The sequence below is a fragment of the Saccopteryx leptura genome, chromosome 1 (genome assembly GCF_036850995.1).
Source record: "Saccopteryx leptura isolate mSacLep1 chromosome 1, mSacLep1_pri_phased_curated, whole genome shotgun sequence".
In the NCBI taxonomy this organism is placed as follows: domain Eukaryota; kingdom Metazoa; phylum Chordata; class Mammalia; order Chiroptera; family Emballonuridae; genus Saccopteryx; species Saccopteryx leptura.
This window is the reverse complement of record NC_089503.1, coordinates 310,667,862-310,691,944: the sequence shown is the minus strand read 5'-3', so window position 1 is coordinate 310,691,944 and position 24,083 is coordinate 310,667,862. Positions and strand designations below refer to the sequence as shown.

General features: G+C 43.7%; 2 protein-coding genes across 6 annotated transcripts in view; both read left to right on the top strand.

Moving 5' to 3' along the window:
* The window catches only part of FAM227A (family with sequence similarity 227 member A), a 69,395-nt gene extending 51,931 nt beyond the window's left edge, over nt 1–17,464 (top strand). The window contains exons 17-18 of the mRNA XM_066358435.1: nt 7,530–7,655; nt 15,902–17,464. Of these exons, the coding sequence (XP_066214532.1) occupies nt 7,530–7,655; nt 15,902–16,019 (244 nt within the window). The 3' untranslated portion in view covers nt 16,020–17,464. The remainder of the gene's footprint in view (nt 1–7,529; nt 7,656–15,901) is intronic.
* A 3,261-nt stretch (nt 17,465–20,725) lies between these two features.
* DMC1 (DNA meiotic recombinase 1) overlaps nt 20,726–24,083 on the top strand; it is a 36,687-nt gene continuing 33,329 nt past the window's right edge. For 4 of the 5 annotated variants that reach the window (XM_066358410.1, XM_066358405.1, XM_066358407.1 and 1 more), the window contains exons 1-3: nt 20,726–20,887; nt 23,031–23,114; nt 23,684–23,728. In XM_066358410.1, the coding sequence (XP_066214507.1) occupies nt 23,064–23,114; nt 23,684–23,728 (96 nt within the window). In that variant the 5' untranslated portion in view covers nt 20,726–20,887; nt 23,031–23,063. Of the gene's footprint in view, nt 20,961–23,030; nt 23,115–23,683; nt 23,729–24,083 lie in introns of all 5 variants that reach the window. The other variant, XM_066358406.1, reaches the window with a different exon arrangement.

Genomic DNA, 24,083 nt, shown 5'->3' with positions numbered 1-24,083 from the left:
TATTTTTTTATTATTAATGGTAGTAGAAAGAGCTACCTATGATTTTGTACTTCCTTTATGCCAAGCATTTGTACTTTATGAACTGTATGAGTAACAGCTCTTTGGCTGCAAGCGCCAGGAAACCAGCTCAAAGTAGCTTGAGAAGAAGGAGGGCCTAGTGGCTGCAATCACCAGGCAGCCTGTGGACAAGTTGACTGCAGGCACATTAGACCTAAGGGCTCAGGGATATTTTCTGTTGACCCTCTTGCTCTCTGAGTTCTGGCTTGCTTTTCAAGCTGCCTCTTTTCTCAGAGAAACAAAGAGGACCAGAAACAAGCCTATGTTCTTATAGTGCATCACCTAAAAGGATGTACCCTTACCCAGCCTCCATTCACCAAACCTCATTGAGGTCTCTTATTGCTCTGCTTGGGTCATGGCCTCACCCATCCTGTCTGGACCAACATTGTGTTCAAGAAGAAGCAGTGCTATGATTAGTCAAGCCTGAGTGTCATGTGACCTGAGAGAGCAGGGCACAGTCAATGATGTGGGATAGAATGGGTGACATGCCATCATACAAAGACAACATGCCCACTTAATTTTATTTATATCTCATCAAATCCCATTAAATAACATCACTCCCATTGTACTGAAAAGGAAATGGAGGCACATACATGCCAAGTATATATTGACTAAAGACCTTCTATGCCAGGCACTAAGGATACAAAGAAATAACTAAGTTAAAATTCCTGTAGTCTAGGGAAGAAAAAAATATATGTAAATAGGTAACATGCTACAAGTTGCATAGGTCCTAAGGGAACACTTCAAAAGGAAACACAGTAGGAAGTGGTCAGTTCTTTTTGTTTGCTAGGTTGAAGGGAAGAATGGCTGGCACTCTAGGCAGAGAGCTGCTCAAACCCGTTTGTAGGCCTAGAAGTTATCAGCCTGCCATGGGGACTGGCTGGGCAGGGAGCGAGGGAGAGCTGAAGAAGTAGTGAGGTGGGGGATATTAGGGGGTCCTAAATACCACACTTGAATTCTGCTGTCCTGTAGCCCATAGCCAGCCAGCCAGAAGTCTACTCTACAGAAATTACAGTATTCAACTCTGGAATTTATATCCATTATTCTAAATAACACACTTATATATATATATATATTTCTTGATATTTTTCTTTCTAAGACATTATCTGTTGATCATTTTTTTACAGATTGTTAAGAGCTATAAAATACTAAGCAGCATTATTTTCCATATTCTCAAATGTATCATATGTATATATATATATATATATATATATATTCTATTAGCTAATGTGGTCGTAACAAGGACAAATGCAGTTTACTGCTTACTCTTTTCATTGCAAGCAGATGCAGACTCCAAAGGTTGTTTTTCTTTTTAATTTTGACATGTTTATTGATTTTAGAGAAGGGAGGAGGGGGGAGGGGGGAGAGAGACAAAGAGAGAGAGAGGCATATCAATCTGTTCCTGTATGTGCCCTGACCAGGGATTGAACCAGCGACCTCTGCACTTCAGGATGGTGGTCTAACCAACCGAGCTATCCAGCCAGGGCTCAGACCCCAAAGGATTAAGAAAAAGTTGTGCTCAGCAGATAGAGTGCTCAGCAGATAGAGTGCTGGCCTGGCATGCAGACATCCTGGGTTTGATTCCCAGTCAGGCACATAGGAGAAGCACCCATTTGCTTCTCTCCCCCTCTCCTCCTCCTGCAGCTAGTGGCTCAACTGGTTGGATTGTCATCCCCAGGTGCTAAGGATGGCTCAGTTGGTCCAAGTGTGGGCCTCAGGGGCTAAAAATAGCTCAGTTGATTTGAGCATTGGCCCAAGATGGGGGTTGCCGGGTAGATCTCAGTCAGGATGCATGTGGGAGTCTATCTTACTGTCTCCCTTCCTCTCACTTGAAAAAAAGAAAGAAAAGAAAAAGTTGTGGCTTTTTCTAAAAATGAGGATACATTCTATTAATTTCTTCTTCTTTTTAATTTTGAAGTTCTCCTTCTCAGGTCCTTATCCTCCTCCAATCCAGATGGGTGTGCTCTAGGTTTGCTCATAGTTACCATGTTGGGATTTTATTCAGCATCATCCTAGGACTTCTCTTTGTCAACTTTACTTTGTTGGAGTCTCTGTTTTTCAGGCCACATGTCTTTTTCTTTCTTATTTTACTTTCTTATTTGGCTGGAGCACATCTTCTAGGAGCTCTCCAAGAAAAGGTACATGGGAATTTTTTTTAGTCCTTACATGTCCAAAATGACTTTGCTCTTGATTGATATTTGACAAATGTTTTGCTGGGAATGAAATTCTAAATGAAAAGTCAACTTGCCACAGAATTTTGGAAAAAAAAACAACATTTTTCCCACCTAACCTGTGGTGGCACAGTGCATAAAACATCGAACTGGAGCACTGAGGTCGCCAGTTTGCAACCCTGGGCTTGCCTGGTCAAGACACATATGATAAGCAATCAATGAACCTAAAGTGAAGCAACTAGGAAATGAAACTTCTTGCTCTACATCCAGCTCCTATAAAATCAATAAACAAAATCTTAAAAAAAAAACCAAAAAACTTTTTTCCTAAGTTCTAGTTTTACTGTTGAAAAGTCTGATACCATTCTGATTTCTATGGCCTTGAATGTTGTATATTACTTTTTTCCTGAGTAGCGTTTTAGGATATTGTCTTTATCCCTAGTAGTCTGAAGTTTCACAATTATATGCCTTGGTATCAGTGTTTTTCTTAATACATTTTATTTGGTTTGAGAACCCGCTTATACTGGAGAGTAATGTCCTCCAATTCTGAGAATTTTTATTACTACTTATTATTTAATAATTTCCTTCTCCTTATTTTTCTAGCTTTGTTTTTCTGGATTACACTCAGTTGTTGGACCTCCTGGACTGACTTTCTAATTTTCTTGTCTTTATTTTCCTGTTGGAATCTATGAATTTATGTCCTACTTTCTAGACAAATCTCTACATTTTATCTCCCAACACTTCTTTTAATTTAGTTTAATTTAATTTAATTTATTTATTTTTAGTGAGAGAGAAGGACAGACAGCAAGGGAGAGAGAAGAGTAGCATCAATTCTTTGTTGTGGTACCTTAGTTGTTCATTGATTGCCTTCTCATATGTGCCTTGACTCAGGGGCTCTAACTGAACCAGTGACCCCTTGCTCAGGCCAGTGACCTTGGGCTTCAAGCCAGCAACCATGGGGTCGTGTCCATGATCCTATGCTGCAGCTGGTGAGCCCGTGCTCAAGCCAGTGACCTTGGGGTTCTGAACCTGGGACCTGAATGTCCCAGGTTTATGCTCTATCCACAGCGCTACCACCAGTCAGGCCCTGCTTTCTTTTGATTAGTGTTAGCATGGTATATTTTAACCCCATTCTCTTTTAAGGAGCATTTCCAGAAATCCCCACCTATACCTCATTGCTAGAACATGACAACACAGCTACAACACCTTCTCCCTCCCCCCCCCCCTTTTTTTTTTTTTTTTTTTTTTCTGAAGCTGGAAACGGGGAGAGACAGTCAGACAGACTCCCGCATGCGCCCGACCGGGATCCACCCGGCATGCCCACCAGGGGGCGACGCTCTGCCCACCAGGGGCGATGCTCTGCCCCTCCGGGGCGTCGCTCTGTTGCGACCACCACTCTAGCGCCTGGGGCAGAGGCCAAGGAGCCATCCCCAGTGCCCGGGCCATCTTTGCTCCAATGGATCCTTGGCTGCGGGAGGGGAAGAGAGAGACAGAGAGGAAGGAGAGGGGGAGGGGTGGAGAAGCAGATGGGCACTTCTCCTGTGTGCCCTGGCCGGGAATCGAACCCGGGACTTCTGCACGCCAGGCCGACACTCTACCACTGAGCCAACCGGCCAGGGCCACCTTCTCCCTTTTTAATAAGATATCATTTTGTCCTGCCAGTTGCACAATGGATAGAGCATTGTCCTGGAGCACTTAGGTCACTGGTTTGATCCCAAGGTCACTAGCTGGAGCCCAGCGTTGCCAATCCCAAGGTTGCTGGCTTGATCCTGGGGTCACCAGCTCAATCCTGAGGGTACTGGCTTGACTCTGAGGTTGCCAGTTCAAGCCCTGGTCAGAGCACACATGAGAAGCAATCAATGGCACAACTAAGTGGAATGAGTTGATGCTTCTCTCTTTCTCTACCCCCGTCTCTCTCCCTCTCTCTCTCTCCTCTCCTTCCTCTCTTAAAATCATTTAAAAAAACATTTGAATGCTTTTTTTTTTTAATTTAGTGAGAGGAGGGGAGGTAGAGACAGACTCTCACATGCAACCCAACCAGGATCCATCCGGCAAGCCCACTAGGCAGCGATGATCTGCCCATCTAGGGCCCTTGCTCTGCTGCAACCAGAGCCCTTTCTTTTTTTTCTTTAGTGCCTGAGGCAGAGGCTATGGAGCCATCCTCAGCACCCAGGGCCAACTCGCTCCAATTGAGCCATGGCTGCAGAAGAGAGGAGAATAAAGAGAGAAAGAGAAAGTGAGGTGGGGGGTGGAGAAGCAGATGGGTGTTTCTCCTTTGTGCCCTGACTGGGAATCGAACCCCGGACATCCACCTGCTGAGCCAACACTCTGCTGCTGAACCAACTGGCCAGGGCTTTGAATTTCCTTTTATAATTATATAATTATTACTCTTTTATAAGTTTTATTGAGGTACAGCTTACCATAAAATTTGCTCATTTAAGGGTACAATATTTTTTAGTAAGTTTATAGTATTTTTGCAACAATTACTACAGTCTAATTTTAGAACTTTTTCAATCACATCAGAAAGATCCTCATGCCCATTTGTAGTCAATCCCTGTTACCCCCTCCCTTTTTAATAACCTCCCTAGAAGTACCATATAACATTACCACTTTATTTCAAGGGCCAGATGTTAGTCATATGGTGATATTAGCTTCAAAGAAGGTTGGAAAATGTAGGGGTTTTTTAAATGGGATCATTGCCTTCTTAAACAAAAATTGGCTCCATTGCTAAAGAAAAAGGGGATAGTGGATGATGGGTTGGTAAATAACCATCTACCACAGATAGATGGTGTCATACTCTTTATTTTAGAAATGAAATAAAATCTTAGTGAGTTGAGAAATTTATGTAAGAAAACCTTCCTATTTTAAAACCTTCCAATTTTTTCAAACCTTCTAATTTGAGTTTTCCTTTGAACCAGAAAAAGACCACAATTTTTTTATAATAGCAATTTAGCTTAAGACTTACCTGTCTGATCCATGGAATCTTCTAGGATGGTGACTCATTAATAGTCTTTCTGATATTCATTTTAGATTCTCAGAAGTATAAAAAGCCAACTAAGTCAAAGTCACCAACATTATTGTTGTTCCCTCAGACTTGACTATCCTTTGGCTGCTGCTGCTGCTTTTTTTTTTTTTTTTAATTCAGTGAGAGGAGGGGAGGCAGAGAGATAGACTTCCACATGTACCCCAACCTGGATCCACCCAGAAAGCCCACTAGGGGGCGATGCTCTGCCCATCAGAGCTCTTCTTAGTGCCTTAGGCAAAGGTCATGGAGCCATTCTCAGTGCCTGGGGCCAGCCAACTTGCTCCAATTGAGTCATGGCTGCAGGAGGGGAAGAAAGAGAGAAGTGAGAAGGGGAAGGGTGGGAAAGCAGATGGGCACTTCTCCTGTGTGCCCTGACCAGGAATTGAATCTGAGACATCCACACGCCTGGCCGAAGCTCTACCACTGAACTAACCAGCCAGGGCCTCAGCTGCTTCTTAGTCAAGATAAACCCTTAAAACTCAGTGATCGCCTGACCTGTGGTGGCACAGTGGGATAAAGCGTCGACCTGGAACACTGAGGTTGCCAGTTCGAAACCCTGGGCTTGCTCGGTCAAGGCACATATGGGAATTGATGCTTCCTGCTCCTCCCCCTTCTCTCTCTCTCTCTTTCTCTCTCTCCCTCTCTCTCTCTCCTCTCTAAAAATTGAATAAATGAAGTTTTTAAAAAAAAAACAACTCAGGCCCTGGCCGGTTGGCTCAGCGGTAGAGCGTCGGCCTAGCGTGCGGAGGACCCAGGATCGATTCCCGGCCAGGGCACACAGGAGAAGCGCCCATTTGCTTCTCCACCCCTCCGCCGCGCTTTCCTCTCTGTCTCTCTCTTCCCCTCCCGCAGCCAAGGCTCCATTGGAGCAAAGATGGCCCGGGCGCTGGGGATGGCTCTGTGGCCTCTGCCTCAGGCGCTGGAGTGGCTCTGGTCGCAACATGGCGACGCCCAGGATGGGCAGATTATCGCCCCCTGGTGGGCAGAGCGTAGCCCCTGGTGGGCGTGCCGGGTGGATCCCGGTCGGGCGCATGCGGGAGTCTGTCTGACTGTCTCTCCCCGTTTCCAGCTTCAGAAAAATGAAAAAAAAAAAAAAAAAGAAAAGAAAAAAAAAAAAAACAACTCAGCGATTACCTCCAGGAAGTCTTCCCTGACTTGCCTACTGAGGGTACCCATTAGGTGCCCTATACTTTCCTTATCACACTCCACAGAGCATAGCCTTCTCTTGTCATAGATCTGCTTGTCCATCTGCCTAGACTAAAGGTATATTTTAACCTCATTCATTCTTTTTTTTGTTGTTGTATTTTTCCGAAGTTAGAAGCGGGGAGGCAGTCAGACAGACTCCCGCATGCACCTGACCAGGATCCACCCGGCATGCAAACCAGGGGGTGACACTGTGCCCATCTGGGGCATTGCTCCTTTGTGGCTGGAGCCATTCTTGTACCTGAGGTGGAGGCTATGGAGCCATCCTCAGCGCCGGGGCCAACTTTGCTCCAATGGAGCCTTGGCTGTGGGAGGGGAAGGGAGAGATAGAGAGAAAGGAGAGAGGGAAGGGTGGAGAAGCAGATGGGTGCTTCTCCTGTGTGCCCTGACCAGGGATCAAACCCGGGACTTCCACACACTGGGCTGATGCTCTACCACTGAGCCAACTGGCCAGGGCCAACTCCATTCTTTCTTAAGGTTGGGGATCTTGTCCTAGATAACCTTGTTTTCCCAGGGCCTAGTCTACTGCCTGGCACCCAGCAGGTCTTCAATCATTGTTTAGACAATGAATGAGAGAGTCATTGTAGTGTGTTCAGTAATGCTTCAGTCGTTTGCTGCTGCCAGTGTTATTAGTCAACTTTTTTTTTTCCAAAACTTGTCAGGATTCCAGTCCAAATTTGAAGAAATCACACTGGATTTTTGAGCCAACTTCTGTTGATGTGTTTTGTTGGTTTTTTTTACAGAGACAGAGAGAGAGTCAGAGAGAGGGATAGATAGGGACAGACAGATAGACACAGAGAGAGATGAGAAGCATCAATCATTAGTTTTTTGTTGGACACCTTAGTTGTTCATTGATTACTTTCTCATATGTGCCTTGACCTTGGGGCTACAGCAGACCGAGTAACCCCTTGCTCAAGCCAGCAACCTTGGGTCCAAGCTGGTGAGCTTTTGCTCAAACCAGATGAGACCTCGGGGTCTCGAACCTGTGTCCTCCACATCCCAATCCTACGCTCTATCCACTGCGCCACCACCTGGTCAGGCTGTTGATGTTTTTTTGTTTGTTTGTTTCCCCACAGAAAGGGAAAGGAGAGGGAAGAGAGAAAGAAGTTGAACTACTCTTCCTTGCCACCTGCAAGGCTTGATGAAGTCTCTTCCATGAAAGTAGATAGCTCCTATGGATCATCTGATATTTCTGATACCGGGTAAGTACCACAACAGGAGAAAAAGTAAATTATGTCCAAAGATTGAAAAATAAAAATAATGCCTGTCCAGGCGGTGGCGCAGTGGATAGAGCATCGGACTGGGATGTGGAAGACCCAGGTTCGAGACCCCGAGGTCGCCAGCTTGAGTGCGGCCTCATCTGGTTTGAGCAAAAGCTCACCAGCTTGGACCCAAGGTCACTGGCTCGAGCAAGGGGTTGCTCGGTCTGCTGAAGGCCCACGGTCAAGGCATATGTGAGGAAGCAATCAATGAACAACTAAGGTGTCGCAATGCACAACGAAAAACTAATGATTGATGCTTCTCATCTCTCCATTCCTGTCTGTCTGTTCCTGTCTATCCCTCTCTCTGACTCTCTCTCTGTCTCAGGGAAAAAAAAAAAAAAGAATTAAAAAAATAACAATTCCCAGGGCAGAGGAAAGAGTTAATTATAATTTTTCCTAAACTGAGTAAAAAAACAGGAATGGGGATTTTTTTTTTGTTTTTATTCATGCATTTACTCTTTACCCATTATTTTATTTTAAATATTATAACTAGCAATATTAAATTATAATATAATAATGGCTAACATTTATTAACTGGTTACTCTGTGCCAAGCATGGAATTAAACACATTAGGAACTTGACCTTATTTTAACCTTTATAACAGCCATTTGAGGTAGGGATTATCCACTACATTTAGCAGCAAGCTCAGGTTTGGAGAGGTTTCAGAAGTTCCCCGCAGTAGAAACTGAGTGAATAACAATAGCTAAGATACAGTCCCTATTTTCAGGGGGCTCACGATCTGGTAGAGAGAAGGCAGATGTATTGACAAATTAATGCCATAAGTTCCAGAGGTGCTATTAGAATGAGGAGACATAGAATACAGCAGCCAGAGCCATGCAGAGGCACTTTACAGAGGTGGTGTGCCTTGACCTGAGTCAGGTGTTTTCCAGGCAGAAGGCATGGGATGAGAAAGGGGGCTGGTCCTCTCAGTGATGGAGCAGTGGAGGCAAAGTAGTGTCTGAGGCAGGAGGTCAAGACAGTGTGTGAGGGGCTTCCCGGAAAGTGAGCCTGGGAAAGATCCCTGGACAAATCATGAAGGGGTTTCCATGAGGCACATTATTTTCTAAGTCATGGGGAGTCATTGAAAGATACTAAACAGGGAAACCAGATAGTCATATATTGATTTTAAAAGTCCTGATGGCAAGTGGTGGTCTTCACAAAGGGAGTTGTATGTATTTTGGGGGATCTGCAAAATCTCACACAATTATTTACCTTTATGTAGAAACCTGCCTATACTATACCTCTTAGTCAGTAGTCCCCAAGCTTTCTTTTTTTATATTTTAAATTTTTAAATTTATTGTGTTAACATGGTTTCAAGTGTCCCACTCAATATAACACCCTCAACCACCCACATTGTGCCCTCCATGCCCATGCAAAGTCTCTTTCCATTCTCATTTCACCTCCTTTGCCCCCCCCACCTCCATCACCCCTTTCCCTCTGGGACTTGCTGCTCTGTTATCTCTATCAGTGTGTTATGTATATATAATTTGGCTAATCCTTTCACCTTTTTTGATCTCATCCTCCTTCCCTCTGATAGCTGTCCTTCTGTACCTTGTGACCCTGCCTTTGTTTCTATTTTGTTCCTCAGTTTATTGTGTTCATTAGATTTCACCTGTATGTCAGATCACATGATATTTTTCTTTCTCTGCCTGGCTTATTTCACTTAGTGTAATACTCCAGTTCCATCATGTCACAAAAGGTAAGGTTTCCTTCTTTTTCATGGCTGCATAGTATTCTATTGTAATTATTATATATGTACCACAGCTTTTTTATACACTTGTCCACTGTTTCTAGATCTTGGCTATTGTAGACAATGCTGCAATAAACATGTGTGCATATCTTCTTTTGAATTAGTGTTTTGGGATTCTTAGGATATATTCCTAAAAGTGGGATAGCTGAATCATAAAGCAGTTTCATTTTTAATTTTTTGAGGAAACACCATACTGTTTTCCACAGTGGCAGCACAAGTCTGCATTCCCACCAGCCATGCAGGAGGGTTCCCTTTTCTCCACATCCTCACTAGCACTTGTTGATTGAATGAAAGCCATTCTGACAGGTGTGAGATGGTATCTCATTGTAGTTTTAATTTGCATTTGTCTGATGATTAATAATATTGAGCATTTTCCCACATGCCTATTGGCTATCTGTATGTCCTCTTTGGAGAAGTGTCTATTCAGATTCTTTGCCCATTTTTAACTGGATTTTTTACCTTCCTAGTGTTGAGTTTTAGAAGTTCTTTATAAATTTTGGTTGTTAACCCCTTATCATATGTATCAGCAAATATGTTCTCCCATTCTCAAGCTTTCTTGATCTTGTCTGTCTCTCAGTGAAACATTTATGAGAATTCAGCCCCTAATAATACATTTATTTAGAAATCACATACATACATTTCTATACTATTATAGTATATATACTATAAAACATACAGAAAAATAGAATTGAAAAAAGATGAAATAATATATAAATAGAAATTCCAATATCTTCTCCTTTATAATGGCTCCTTTGGGGATCCATCTTATGGTAGGGATGACTACTCCGGATGAACTCCAGGTAAAAATTAATCAGGTAAAGAGGTTTCCTTTTAGTTTTCCCCACATGAAAAGATGAAGCAGTAGAAGGAGCTTTAATTCTAAAAAGATCAGGGTTTTGAATCTTTGCTGTGCCCCCTCTGCAGAGGCAGATTTAAAAGTGGGTGCACTGGCACATGCCCTGGGCCCCACTTCTGAAGGGCCCCGTAAAACCCCAACTTTACACTTTTTTCTAATGTAAGGGGCCCAATATTTTACTCTGTGCCTGGGGCCTCAACCAACCTTAATCCGCCTCTGCCCTTCTGTGACTTTAGGTCAAATTACCTGTTTTCTTGACCCGTTTCCTTGGCCATAAAAATGTGGATGGTTGTTACATATGAAAGCTAATCCATATAAGGAACCCAGCATAAAACTGCCAATAATTAACAGTCACCATGTGATTTTTTTTTTTCCTTAAAACTTCTTACATTCCTTAATCCAGGAAGGATTAAGTCTTCCTGGACTCGCATATGCCTGTTTGAGAGCACTGGCCTAGCCACCCAGAAGGACACCCTGGTTTCCTGGGCCCGGACAGCTTACTGATTAGCGCAGTCCACACTTGTTCACCCACTGTGGGAACTGAAACGCTGAAGCTCCAGAAAGTACATGGGTTCTTACACAGGAAAGAGCCTCCAAGCTCCCAGAATGTCACATTCAGACAGGGCACAGCCCGGGTCCAAAAACATCCTTCTTGACACTTCTTTCAGAAGTCACTGAGTATTGGTGCCTCCTGACTTCTAGGAGCCTAAGGAAGAGCAGACTTGTTCTTCCAGTTACAAATACTGGAGGAGAAATTGAGGACAAGTAGTCTTTCCCTGTGCTGAGTGTATTCCATCAGTTGCCCCATTCAAGTCTGACGACAGTCCTCTGAGGTAAATTTTATTGTTCCTGCTTCCAAGGAGGCAACTGAGGCTCACTTGAGTTGAGGCACAAGCTCCTCATGGGTCTCTATCCAGAATCTACATCTCATCATGCTACTGTTTTGCTGAAAACCTGCATTTTTTTTTTCCTCATGCCCCTAAGGCTCATAGAGATAAGATCTAAATTCTTAGACATGAGGCCTTCATGAGGTGGCCCCTGCTCGCTTCTCTCTGCTGTCTCCACTGCCACCTCAAGCCACACTGAGCCCTGCAGCTGCCCTAAGAGGCCGAGCTCCTCCTGCCTCCAGGCCTTGCTTGGCACAAGCATCTTCCTCAGTAGGAAATGCCATTCCCCCTCCTACCTCAGTCCTCCTACCCCCACCAGCTCCTGCTGCTTCTTCACAGTCAGTGCAGATGATGTCTCCTCCTCCAGGAAGCTTACCCAGACACACACACAAGATCAAAGTTAAATGCTTTTCCTCTACGCTCTTAGACATGAAAACTCGCTGAGCCCAAAGCAGTGCAAGGAAGTCTGTTGGAACATTCTGGGTTAGGGGATTTAGAGCAGACCCATTATGGAGAAAGCAGTCCAGTGCTTGTTTCAGTGGGCTACTGGTTTAGGGTGGGGGAAGAGGCAGTCTTCCAGTGCAGATGGACTAAAGGGTGAAGGAGCAGAGCCTGCTATACACAGGGTGTTCTCAGCGCACAGCCCTCATTCTCCCATCTGTACGGGACAAAACAGTCAGAAATCATAGTGCTCTTTGCAGAAGCCTATAAAAATCTTATTTTAAATTCTGGCATCCAATAAAGGACTGCTCACTAGCATAAAATATAAATTTTTAGTATATCTGCAAATTTCAGCATCTTTTTTATTGATTGATTTTTAGAGAGGGAGAGGGAAAGAGAGAAGCATTTATTTGTTGTTCCACTTAGTTGTACATTCATTGGTCACTTCCTGTATGTATCCTGACCAGGAATCAAACCCAAAACCTTGATATTTGGAGATGATGCTCTAACCAATTGAGCTAACCAGCCAGTGTGAAAGTTTGGTATCTTAAAGTATCACATACTGGCCCTGGCCGGTTGGCTCAGCGGTGGAGCGTCGGCCTGGTGTGCGGGGGACCCGGGTTCGATTCCCGGCCAGGGCACATAGGAGAAGCGCCCATTTGCTTCTCCACCCCCCCTCCTTCCTCTCTGTCTCTCTCTTCCCCTCCCGCAGCCGAGGCTCCATTGGAGCAGGGATGGCCCGGGCGCTGGGGATGGCTCCTTGGCCTCTGCCCCAGGCGCTAGAGTGGCTCTGGTCGAGGCAGAGCGACGCCCCGGAGGGGCAGAGCATCGCCCCCTGGTGGGCGGAGCGTAGCCCCTGGTGGGCGTGCCGGGTGGATCCCGGTAGGGCGCATGCGGGAGTCTGTCTGACTGTCTCTCCCCGTTTCCAGCTTCAGGAAAAAAAAAAAAAAAAAAGTATCACATACTGTGTTAAGATAGCATCATCTAGCATCAAACATCATCTAATGTTTTTCTTAATTATAATTTTTACTTGTTCATTAGTTTTTATCACCTTGAGCAGTAGCACAGAGTTTTCCATACTTAAAATTTATTTATTCAGTACTTGTTTTGGCCAAGCATAATCCATGTATTATTTAATTCTCACAGCATTCCTGTGAGATATGGGATAATATTACCCTCATTTTACTCCTGAAGCGAACAAGCCAGAGAAGCTTAGTGACTAGTTCTCAGGCTCTCACGTTTGGGAAGCAGACCTAGGTTCAAGACCCTCAGGTCACCAGCTTGAGCGCAGGCTCATTTGGTTTGAGCAAGGCTCACCAGCTTGAGTCCAAGGTCGTTGGCTTGAGCAAGGGGTCACTCGGTGTACTGTAGCCCTGGGTCAAGACACATATGAGAAAACAATCAATGAACAATTCAGGTGCTACAATGAAAAATTGATGCTTCTCATCTCTCTCTCTTCTTGTCTGTCTGTTCCTATCTGTCCCTCTGTCTGACTCTGTCTGTCACACACAAAAAAAAGAAATAAAGAAACAATCACTGATACTGGCTTACAGCAGCATGGTTTGGGCTATGGAATCTCCCAGGTTAGGAGTGGCTTATAAATACTATTGTTTTTATCCATTTTACAGTGGAAGGGGAAACCAACTAGTTCAGTTCATTTTAACAGTAGTACTCATTCTCTCCTTTTCCTTGAAAATGTTATAGACACTTTTATCTGGCTGATTTTTACTTCACCCTTAAATCCCAGCTTGGCATAACTATCTATTGTAGTCTGCTTTTTCAAACATGCTCCACTGGATATGCTGAATATGTCCATAGATGTTCATCTTCCTCTCTGTACTTACTGTAAGTCTCTCAAGTTCAGGGAATTTGTCTCATTCAGCATTGAATGTCCTGCACCTGGCATATAGTAGGGATTCAACAAATTTGTAAAATGATGATAATAGGTATAATGTAAAGCTATTATGAGGATTAAATTGTTTAACATTTGTAAAACAGAATAGTGCTTGATGCAAACTAAACATAAATACTTTTTTTTTTCCTTACAGAGACAGAGAGAGAGTCAGAGAGAGGGATAGATAGGGACAGACAGACAGGAACGGATAGAGATGAGAAGCATCAATCATCAGTTTTTTGTTGCGACACCTTAATTGTTCATTGATTGCTTTCTCATATGTGCCTTGACCATGGGCCTTCAGCAGACCGAGTAACCCCTTGCTCAAGCCACGACCTTGGGTCCAAGCTGGTGAGCTTTGCTCAAGCCAGATGAGCCCGCACTCAAGCTGGCGACCTCGGGGTCTCGAACCTGGGTCCTCCGCATCCCAGTCTGACGCTCTATCCACTGTGCCACCACCTAGTCAGGCTAAATATAAATGCTTATTAAATTAACTAATTAATAGTTCTACAAAATGTGTTATGAAAAAATTACACTCCCTGGAGCCCCCTTTCCCATTCCCTAGAAACAAGTCTTTCCACTTTCTTAACTGGTTTTTAAAAAAAATTTATTGAATTTATTGGGGTAACATTGGTTAATAAAAGTATACAGGTTTCAGGTGCACAGTTCTACAACACATCATCTGTATATAGCATACTGTGTTCACCACCCCAGTCAGGTCTCCTTTCATCACCATCTATCCCCTTCTTTCTTTTATTTATTTATTTATTTATTTATTTATTTTTAATTTTTTAATTTAATTTTTTTATTTTTTTGTATTTTTCTGAAGTGAGAAGCGGGGAGGCAGAGAGACAGACTCCCGCATGCGCCTGACCGGGATCCACCCGGCATGCCCACCAGGGGGCGATCCTCTGCCCATCTGGGGCATTGTTCTGTTGCAACCACTGCCATTCTAGCGCCTGAGACAGAGGCCATGGAGCCATCCTCAGCCCCCGGCCAACTTTGCTCCAGTAGAGCCTTGGCTGAGGAAGGGGAAGAGAGAGAGAGAGAGAGAAAGGAGAGGGGGAAGGTTGGAGAAGCAGATAGAGCTTCTCCTGTGTGCCCTGGCAGGAAATCGAACCTGGGACTTCCACACGCCAGGCCGACGCTCTACCGCTGAGCCTATCCCCCTCTTTCTTAACTGATTGCTTCAGTATTTGTATATTTTCCTTTTTGTGTCTAAATTCCATGTTGTTCTGCTCCTTGATTTTTCAATGTTAGGCTTTATCTGTTGAGTTCTCACCAGGAAAGATGAGGACTAAGGTCTCTCTCACATGCACACACTTCCCATCTCCCACCCTCCCACTGTGTTTCTGTTGTGATTTTGGCTGGATCATTAATCAGCATTATTACACCATCAATACCATTGCTGTGAACCACTGAGTGTACTATGGTTATTTTTCTTTTCTTGAAAAACCATTTGCTATCCCTGGAACTCAATCTCTCTGTTTTTTAATCTTTTCCTGTTTTCTCCTTTTTTTCTTGTGTACTTATTATAATATTTATCTCCAGATTCTCCCTTGGTTTTATAAATTTCTTCTCAGTACATTCAGATACTTTACATAGTCTATCAATTTCACCTTCTGACCTGCTTCATTCTAGGTGGTTGATTTCTAGACTCTTTATATAATCCTGGGAATTCCCTTCTTCATTCTCTCTTTCTTTTCCACTGCTTTGAGAGAGAAAGAGAGAGAAAGAAAAGCATCAACTCATTGTTCCACTTAGTTGTGCACTCATTGGTTGCCTTTTATATGTGCCCTGACCAGGCATTGAACCCACGACCTCAGTGTGCTGAGCCAATGTTTTATACATTGAGCCACCTGGCCAGGGCCCCCTTCTTCATTCTCTTGCTCAAACTGGTTTTTAAAATCTGTTTCTGTTGGCCCTGGCCGGTTGGCTCAACGGTAGAGCGTCGGCCTAGCGTGCGGAGGACCCGGGTTCGATTCCCGGCCAGGGCACACAGGAGAAGCGCCCATTTGCTTCTCCACCCCTCTGCTGCGCTTTCCTCTCTGTCTCTCTCTTCCCCTCCCGCAGCCAAGGCTCCATTGGAGCAAAGATGGCCCGGGCGCTGGGGATGGCTCTGTGGCCTCTGCCTCAGGCGCTAGAGTGGCTCTGGTCGCAACATGGCGACGCCCAGGATGGGCAGAGCATCACCCCCTGGTGGGCAGAGCGTCGCCCCATGGTGGGCGTGCCGGGTGGATCCCGGTCAGGCGCATGCGGGAGTCTGTCTGACTGTCTCTCCCTGTTTCCAGCTTCAGAAAAATGGAAAAAAAAAAATTAAAATCTGTTTCTGTTTATGTCTTTATGATTTATCCACAGAGAGGTCACCAAGAAGTCAAAACCAACACAGACAAAGGAAGTGTTCTTGCTTAGTTCCTCACATTCCAGCTCAACTGAAGGAAGCCTTGTCGAAGAACTGGGACAAGTTTTGGGATGAAACCTGCACATATTGTTGGGTTTAATCTAAAACAGAAACAACAAGGATAAGAAAGTAATACTGCAACACATTTAGTCATTCCCAGTCCATAGGACAAAACATATTAAAGTTTACTCCTACCCTGGGTGTAAGTCAGAATTTAAATTGAAGTTAATTCACCTCTGTGGGTCAAATAAGTTTGCAAATATGATGTATATGTTTGCTCATTTATAGTTTGCATTGGGTGTGGGGGACAGGCTGTAAGCAGGCAAGGTCATTATAGCCTAAGGCTTAGTTTTAAGACTAAGCCTTTCCCACCCTGGGGTGGCGAAGCGTTGGTGGTATAGTGGTGAGCATAGCTGCCTTCCCACCCTGGGGTGGTGCAGTCTCATGAGGAATCCCATTATGCCTCAGATAAGTGACTTTGTATCAGAGACGTCCTTGTTTGTATATTGACTTAAAAGTTTTGATTTCTACACTATAAAATGGGGCAGACTGGGAGCTTGCTCTCTCTTGGTTCCTGAGATTAGCATTAGGGAGGAGAGCCAAGAAAGGCCACATGGAGGAGAGGAGAAGCAGCCAAGATGGTGGAGTGCTGAAGGAGAAGCCAATTTGTGCAGAGAGAAGGAGATGGGGAACAGAGGTGAATAAGGCTGGTGAGCTAGAAACCTTTGATTCTAGGAAACTTGGATAAGTCTGTGGCTTTGGGAGCCCTGAATGGAAAGGGAAGTGTTTTCCCACTGTGTGTATTTCTTGCCCGCCAGGTGCAAGCTAGAATTAAAGCTAATGGCTCACCAGTTCTTGGCTCCGTTGTTTCGGTACCATCTGTCCGAATCAAATGCGAACCTGCATGGGCCAGGAGGCTGTGATGGTGGCTGTGGCTACTGGCTTTACAACCCCATTCATTCATGCATTTACTTACTAATTCTTTCATTCACTTGTTTATTAGTAATACTATGGAATATGTAATATTATTACGTGACATAGTAATCATAGGAGACATCACTTATTGAGCACTTACTATGTGCTGAGTGCTCTGTGTTGGGCGGATAAAATGTATTGAATATTATGCTCACTTTGTTAAAGATGGTGCTGCCCACGTGGAGGCCGTTGCCCAGGTGATATTAATGTGTGTCTCTGTGGGCTGTGGGCAGGCAGGATCCTTGTAGCCTGGGTCTTGGTTTTAGGATTAAGCCTTTCCCACCCGTTTTGATGTGGGGTGGTACAATCCCATCATGCCCCAGATAAGTGATTTTGTATTAGAAACTTCCCTATTTTGTATATTGGATTAAAGGTTATGAATCTACACTATAAAATGGGGGCAGAACAGGAGCTTGCTCTCTCGGTTCTTGAGATTATCATTAGAGGAGAGAGCAGAGAGGAGAGGGGAGAGAGGCCACGTGGAGGAGGCCAGGAGAAGCAGCCAAGATGGCGGAGTGTTGAGTGAGAAGCCAGTTTGTGCAGAGTTTGTGCAGGGAGAAGGAAGGACATGGGGAACAGAGGTGAATAAATCTGGTGAGCTAGAAACCTTTGATTCTAGGAAACTCGGATAAATCAGTAGCTTTGTGAGCACTGAATGTGAGTGGGTTTTGGAGCCCAGTGTGTGTTTTTACTTGCCCGCCGGGTGCAAGGTAGGATTAAAGATAATGGCCCATCAGTTTTTGGCTCCGTTGTTTCTTTACCGACTGTCCGAATCCAATGCGAACCTGCATGGGCCAGGCTGCTGTGATAGTGGCCCTGGCCTTAGATACTGGCTTTACACTCTGTTAAGTCCTTTTTAAACATTATTTCCATTAATCCTCCTGGTGGTCTCCTGAGATGGTACTGTTACCTCCATTTCTCCTAGGAAGACACCAGGGCTTGGAGAGGTTGAGCAAACTTCCACTAGCTGTCTATTCCATGTCATGCCTGTACTAGTCCCTGGGAATACAGAGATGAATAAAGACACTGTTCCTGACCTTACAGGACTCACAGTCTAGAAGAGGGGGTATGACATGTAAACCAAAACATACATTAATGCTTTGCAGGAGAGCTGCGTAAAATCTAAGAAAAACCAAGTGCAGAGAGATTCACTGAAACTATAAGGTCCAGGGTGTGCTGAAGGACATGCAGCTGGGCTGAGAGGCTTAGATGTTACCATTTTGGCCTCAGGGCAAGGAGTAACCTGCTTTGTGTTAGAAAACAGTCTGCTTGACACAGCCCAGAGGGACAAAATCATGCATATGGCTGTTAGCTTGAACAGAGACCTACAGTGTCTCCCAGGGATATGCATCTTCACTTGCACCCTGAATTTAATTCTTGGTGACCCCTGCTTGGAGAATATTACCCAGGTAAAGAGGTGCAGGAAAGGTACTTGAGAAAGAGCTCAGGCTTTGGCCCCAGATAACTCAGGGCTTTGAGACCCTGCCCTGCTTCATACAATATTTAAAATAAAGAACAAGTAAATGTAAATCAACAAACTGACGAGTATTTCAGTGGGAATTATGCTCCTCTCACTGACCACCAATGAAAGAGATGCCCCTTCCAGAAGTGGGGGGGGGGGGAATAAATGGCCTCAGGGGGCCGCATGCGGCCCGCGCCATAGTTTGGGGACCCCTGTCTTAGAATATAATAAAAATGACATGACAATTTTAAATTTTATAGAGAATGTGTGGACTTACTTAAAGATATGAGAAATTGTGAAAACTAATTGTCAAAATTACTAATTGGTTACTAACTGAGGAAGAAGTTCTCGTTCACCATGCTCTATATCTAGGATGGAAAAGGAGCATTTTGCCAGGCAGGATTTCTTTTTTCCTGTAGTAGCTTTTATAAGTCTTTTATGGCTTCTGAGTTTTGTCATACTTAAAGAGATTTTTCTTATACTGAGATAATAAAAAATTGCCTCATATTTTCTTCTAGCACTTTTGTAATATTATTGCTCAGATTTAATTTCTTGATCTATCTGGAAGTTATTTTGGCACGAGGTGTGAGTATGGTTCCAATTTTATTTTTCTTCCAGATGGCTAACTAGTTGTTCCAACACCATTCATTGGAGTCATTTCCCCACTGATTTGAAATATCACCTTCCTCATATTCACAGTTTTTGTATGATATGAAAAGTGTCTTTTTCTTTTGAATGGGAAGATCTTCATGTGTACTTTTAACTACTCCAGGATTTTTGTTTTGTTTTTTAAAAAAACTTTAAAAAGTTGTATGTAACCATCAATATCATATTCAAACAAGATTTTTATCCTCACTTCACGGATTTGTTATTACCAAGCTCATTTCAGTTTAAGTGTACTGCACACAACCTTCAAATATTTCGAACATTTCTCTCTCCCAGCTGTCACTACACCAAATCACATATGTTGTATTTCCCTAAATCATCTTGCTGTGCTCTTTGCAGCTCTTCTGTACAGTTGATATCTCCATCTAACAAGTTGCTCAAAAATAGCTAGAATTTAGGTGAATCCTCAAAGTGAAAGCTTTATTTCTATACAGTTCATTCCAAAAATGGACATTAATTTCCATTTAACCTGAAGGACAGGCTGTGTTTCTGGAAAATATGGCAGTTATTTGTTGGCTCTTTAAACAATCCACCTTAGGAAGGGGAAATGTCTTACAAAATACCAACTGCTATTGTGGGAATTTTTTTTCTATTTATTTCAACAAAATGATTCAGACACTGAAGAATAAGGGTCACCCTGTACTAAGTCTTGAACCCAGAAACTGTTTGCACAGATATTCATCCAAGATACATCACAGCCTCCACCTCAACAGATGCTCTTTCAAATGTTTCATGACTCTCAGCAGTCAGTCTCCATTTAAGAGGAGGAGGATGCCCGCAGCCAAGGCTCCATTGGAGCAAAGATGGCCAGGGCGCTGGGGATGGCTCCATGGCCTCTGCCTCAGGCGCTAGAATGGCTCTGGTCGCAACAGAGCGACGCCAGGATGGGCAGAGCATCGCCCCCTGGTGGGCGTGCCGGGTGGATCCCAGTCGGGCGCATGTGGGAGTTTGCCTCCCCGTTTCCAGCTTCAGAAAAATACAAAAAAAAAAAAAAAAAAAAAAAGAGGAGGAGGATGACGCTGCCAGAGACAGCTCCGCGGCTATGAAAGCTGGCCTAAAACTTCTATTTAAAAGCTGGACCAAAATATGTTTGGCTTCTGTTGTCTATTTAAAATTTCAAATTAAGACAAAGAAAAAATTACTCTCCCTCCTGAATGGGCCTTGGGTGCCTCACTCGCAGACTAGGTAGAGTGTGGCAAATGGTAAGAGAGTCACAAAGAAGAAAGAAATGAACAACGCTGAGGTGTTAGTGAAGCCAGGTATGAAAGCCAGGTATGAAAGCCAGGTATGAAAAACTGGGAGTGAAAAGGAAAGCCTTGAGCAGGGGAGGAAAGAGCCCCCCATATTCGTTCTCCTAACCCCTGAGCTCTGAATTGCGATAAGTCTTCTACACGTCATCTGTCTCCAACCACCTCCATCAGGACTCCTCCTCCGCCTTGAGGTCTTCTATTTCATGTCCCCTTCCCAGCAGTCTCTCTTCGATCTCAGAACTGCCACTACTACCTTTGGGCCCTCCTTCTAATAGCTGTCTATCTTCACCTCCACTCGCTCCTCAGTACCTGCGCCCCTTGGGCCCCGCCCTACCCCTTGCCCTCAGTCCCGCCCAGTGACCCGCCCACTTCCGATTCGCCCCCTTGTGCCCCGCCCCTCATCTTAGTCCCGCCCCTTGGCCTGACAGTCTACGCTCTGCGCGCGCCCAAACTCCTGCGGTTGGAACCAAACCTCCTGGTCAGCGACGCGCGAGTCTCCGGGTTCTGATTCCCAGTCAGAATCCCTGAAGACTGGAAACTGTGGGTTGGGGGTGGAAGGGATTCACCTTGACGACCTCGGGAGACTCTGGGTACGAGCGGGGTTTGTAGCAAAAGCGAAGCGTGTGAAGAATCTGAGGGGAAACGCCAAGGTTCCTTTCTTTGGTAATGCTTGGTGGTCGTTGTGGGCCCTCGGCTGGTGGGTTCGTGCGTTCCCTCTCAGCCCCGGGAGGGAATCTCGGTGAGCTCAAGGGAGTCCCAGCATTCTAATGCTAAAGCAAGTCGGACTTCAGTCTTGAAGAGACCCTCTCAGCCTCCTTATGAGGGAATCCGGTGTCAGGACAACGTCCGGCTGCGGACCAGGCCTCCTTGAGGGGCGGCCGGAACTACGCCTCCCGCGATGGCGAACAGCATCGGGCGCCCGGACTGAGGTCTGGGAGCTGTCCAGCTGTTCAACCCATCAGCTGCTTCTCGAGAAATAGAGCAATCTTTTCATTTTTCCAAGGGAGAAATAGATGGGGTTTTTTTGTCAATGTGGAATTTTGGGCTTACATATGATTAACTGAGAGACAGTATTCCATAGTGTTCCAGAAGATTCCATTTACACTGTCTCCTCATTTGTCTCGGTTACCGTATTTCCCCATGTATAAGACACCCACTCCTCCCACCCCACCCCACCACCACGGGAAAATTTGGGGTCTAAAAACTAGGTGCGTCTTATACAGAGGTTGTAGTTTTTTTACTTGCATTTCCTGCTTTTTCACACTTGTTTCTGTGCTCATTGTTGAAGACAGTGATTCATCATCAGACACAGATGAGGACAAGCTAATGGATGGGAGTTTTGATAGTGATGAGGAGTTGTATGAACTTTATGATGAATAAAACTTTATGTAATAAAGTTTCAATAACTTTATGTAACTTTTTTTTTTCAAATTTCGGGCCCCAAATTAAGGTGTGTCTTCTACATGGGGCTGTCTTATACATGGAGAAATACGGTACTTTGTGTTTAGATGTATAGGTGGTAGCAACAATACCTCTATTTTAGCAATCTGTTCTCCTTTTGTTGGGTCCCAACTCCTGACTTTAATATTAAGTGAGGAGGTGGAATAGACCAAGGAAATGAATTACTTGGACCACGTTTTATACTAATGAACATAGTCATGGCTTATAGATTCCTGAGATCTTAAAATAATTACAACAGTGTTAAATCAAAGACTGTTTGATTCTGTTTATTGACCCTAATATTATTTTATTTATTTATTTATTTATTTTATTATTATTTTTTACAGGGAGAGAGAGGGATAGATAGGGATAGACAGACAGGAACGGAGAGAGATGAGAAGCATCAATCATCAGTTTTTTGTTGCGGCACCTTAGCTGTTCATTGATTGCTTTCTTATATGTGCCTTGACCGTGGGGCTACAGCAGATCCAGTGACCCCTTGCTCGAGCCAGCGACCTTGGGTCCAAGCTGGTGAGCTTTGCTCAAACCAGATGAGTCGTGCTCAAGCTGGCAACCTCAGGGTCTCGAACCTGGGTCCTCCGCATCCCAGTCTGACGCTCTATCCACTGCACCATTACCTGGTCAGGCTGGCCCTAATATTATTTTAATATTGGGCAGCCACCATAATTTTAAATCTTAAAACCACAGAACTAGTAAATACATCTAATGTTACTATGAAGCAAAAAGATATATGTTATAGGAGAGCCCATTAATAATTAGCAGGAAGACATTCATATTTTATGAGAAAAATAAAATCTATTTATTGATGGTGGACTAAGTTCTAGGAGCCAGGGAGGATGCAGGAAGAAGGACACAAGGTCAAAGTTCATAGAGTGTTGTTAATATAAACCTGAAAAGTTAAATAGCAATATGCAATTCTAAACATTCCAAGAAAATAAGACATTATCAGACTGGTATGACAGTTATGCTATGAGAAATCAAAAGATTTTTTTAAAATGATGAGTTTTGAGGAGAGAGAGAAGAAACTAAGTCTCCCACCCCCACATACATTCACAAAATATATAATGCCACATGCTCAGCAGAAAGAAGATAGGCCAGCTGAGTCATTTCAAACTAAATGATTCTCTACTTGTTCTTCTGGTCCTTGGTGACTTTGAAATAAAATCAAGGAGGTCTCTAGGTAAAAGATTTTGTATTATATAATCTACTTAATCTACTATTAATATATAATCTATATAATGACTACTTCTTAAATAATATTTATTTTCCCAGAATTCCTTATTTTTCTGCTGCTCATCTTTCAATATGAAGGAGGATCAAGTTGTGCAGGAGGAACCAGGATTCCAAGATGAAGAGGTATTGGCAAGAATATTGAAAGATATGTAGACATTCAGTGATGGCTCACAGTCATGTTCCTTCTCTGCTAGCTACTATTTTTAAAAACAATAGAACTAAAACATAGTTCTAGAGAGAGGCAATATTTTAAATATGCAACAACTTGTTTGGCAAAGGGTGCTAAGATTAGCTACTTAGCAAAGGCATGAAATTATTTTAATAACTTAACAACTGGTATGGCCATACTGGTTCCTATGCATACTGGTACCGAATAACAGAGAAAGAAGTGCAAGGTCCTGTGGGGAAGAAGATTGAGAAAACATATTTAAAAATAGGTTCAGTGTTGCTCTACTCCTTAGGGTGAAGATCTTAAACATTTGGGCTATGACAAAAGTATTGAATTTCCCTGCCCTTTTGAGGTTGGCTATTCTGAGTATGTAACAATGTGTTTGTAAAGCATTATCCTACATCTTTCTGTCTGGAGAAGTGAAATTTGAGGAATTTGGAGTGACTTAAGCCTTTAAAAGATGTAAAATAGTTGGATATGAAGAATCAAAACTCCATTTTTTTTTCTGTTCCATCTCCTTTAGGAATCTTTGTTTCAAGACATTGACTTGTTACAAAAACATGGAATTGTAAGTATTTTTTCAATGCTGTGTCAAATTGTCCAATTCAGAGTTGCTCAGCCTTGACCCTATTGAACATTTAGAACTGGGAATTCTTTGATGTGGGGAGCTGTCCTGTGCATTTTAGAATGTTTAGTAGCATCCCTGGCTCCTAAGTACTCTGTGAATGCTAGTAGCACATCTCTAGTTATGACAACTAAAATTTACCCAGACATTGTCAAGTGTTTCCAGCGGACAGAGTTGCCCCCATTTGAGAACCACAGTTTAACTGGAGGTATTCAGAGCTGTCAACATCTACTGTCTTCAGCAGCAGAAAATTCAGTTCTATGTCAGGTGATTTGAGTAAATGTTTACAGAAATACAG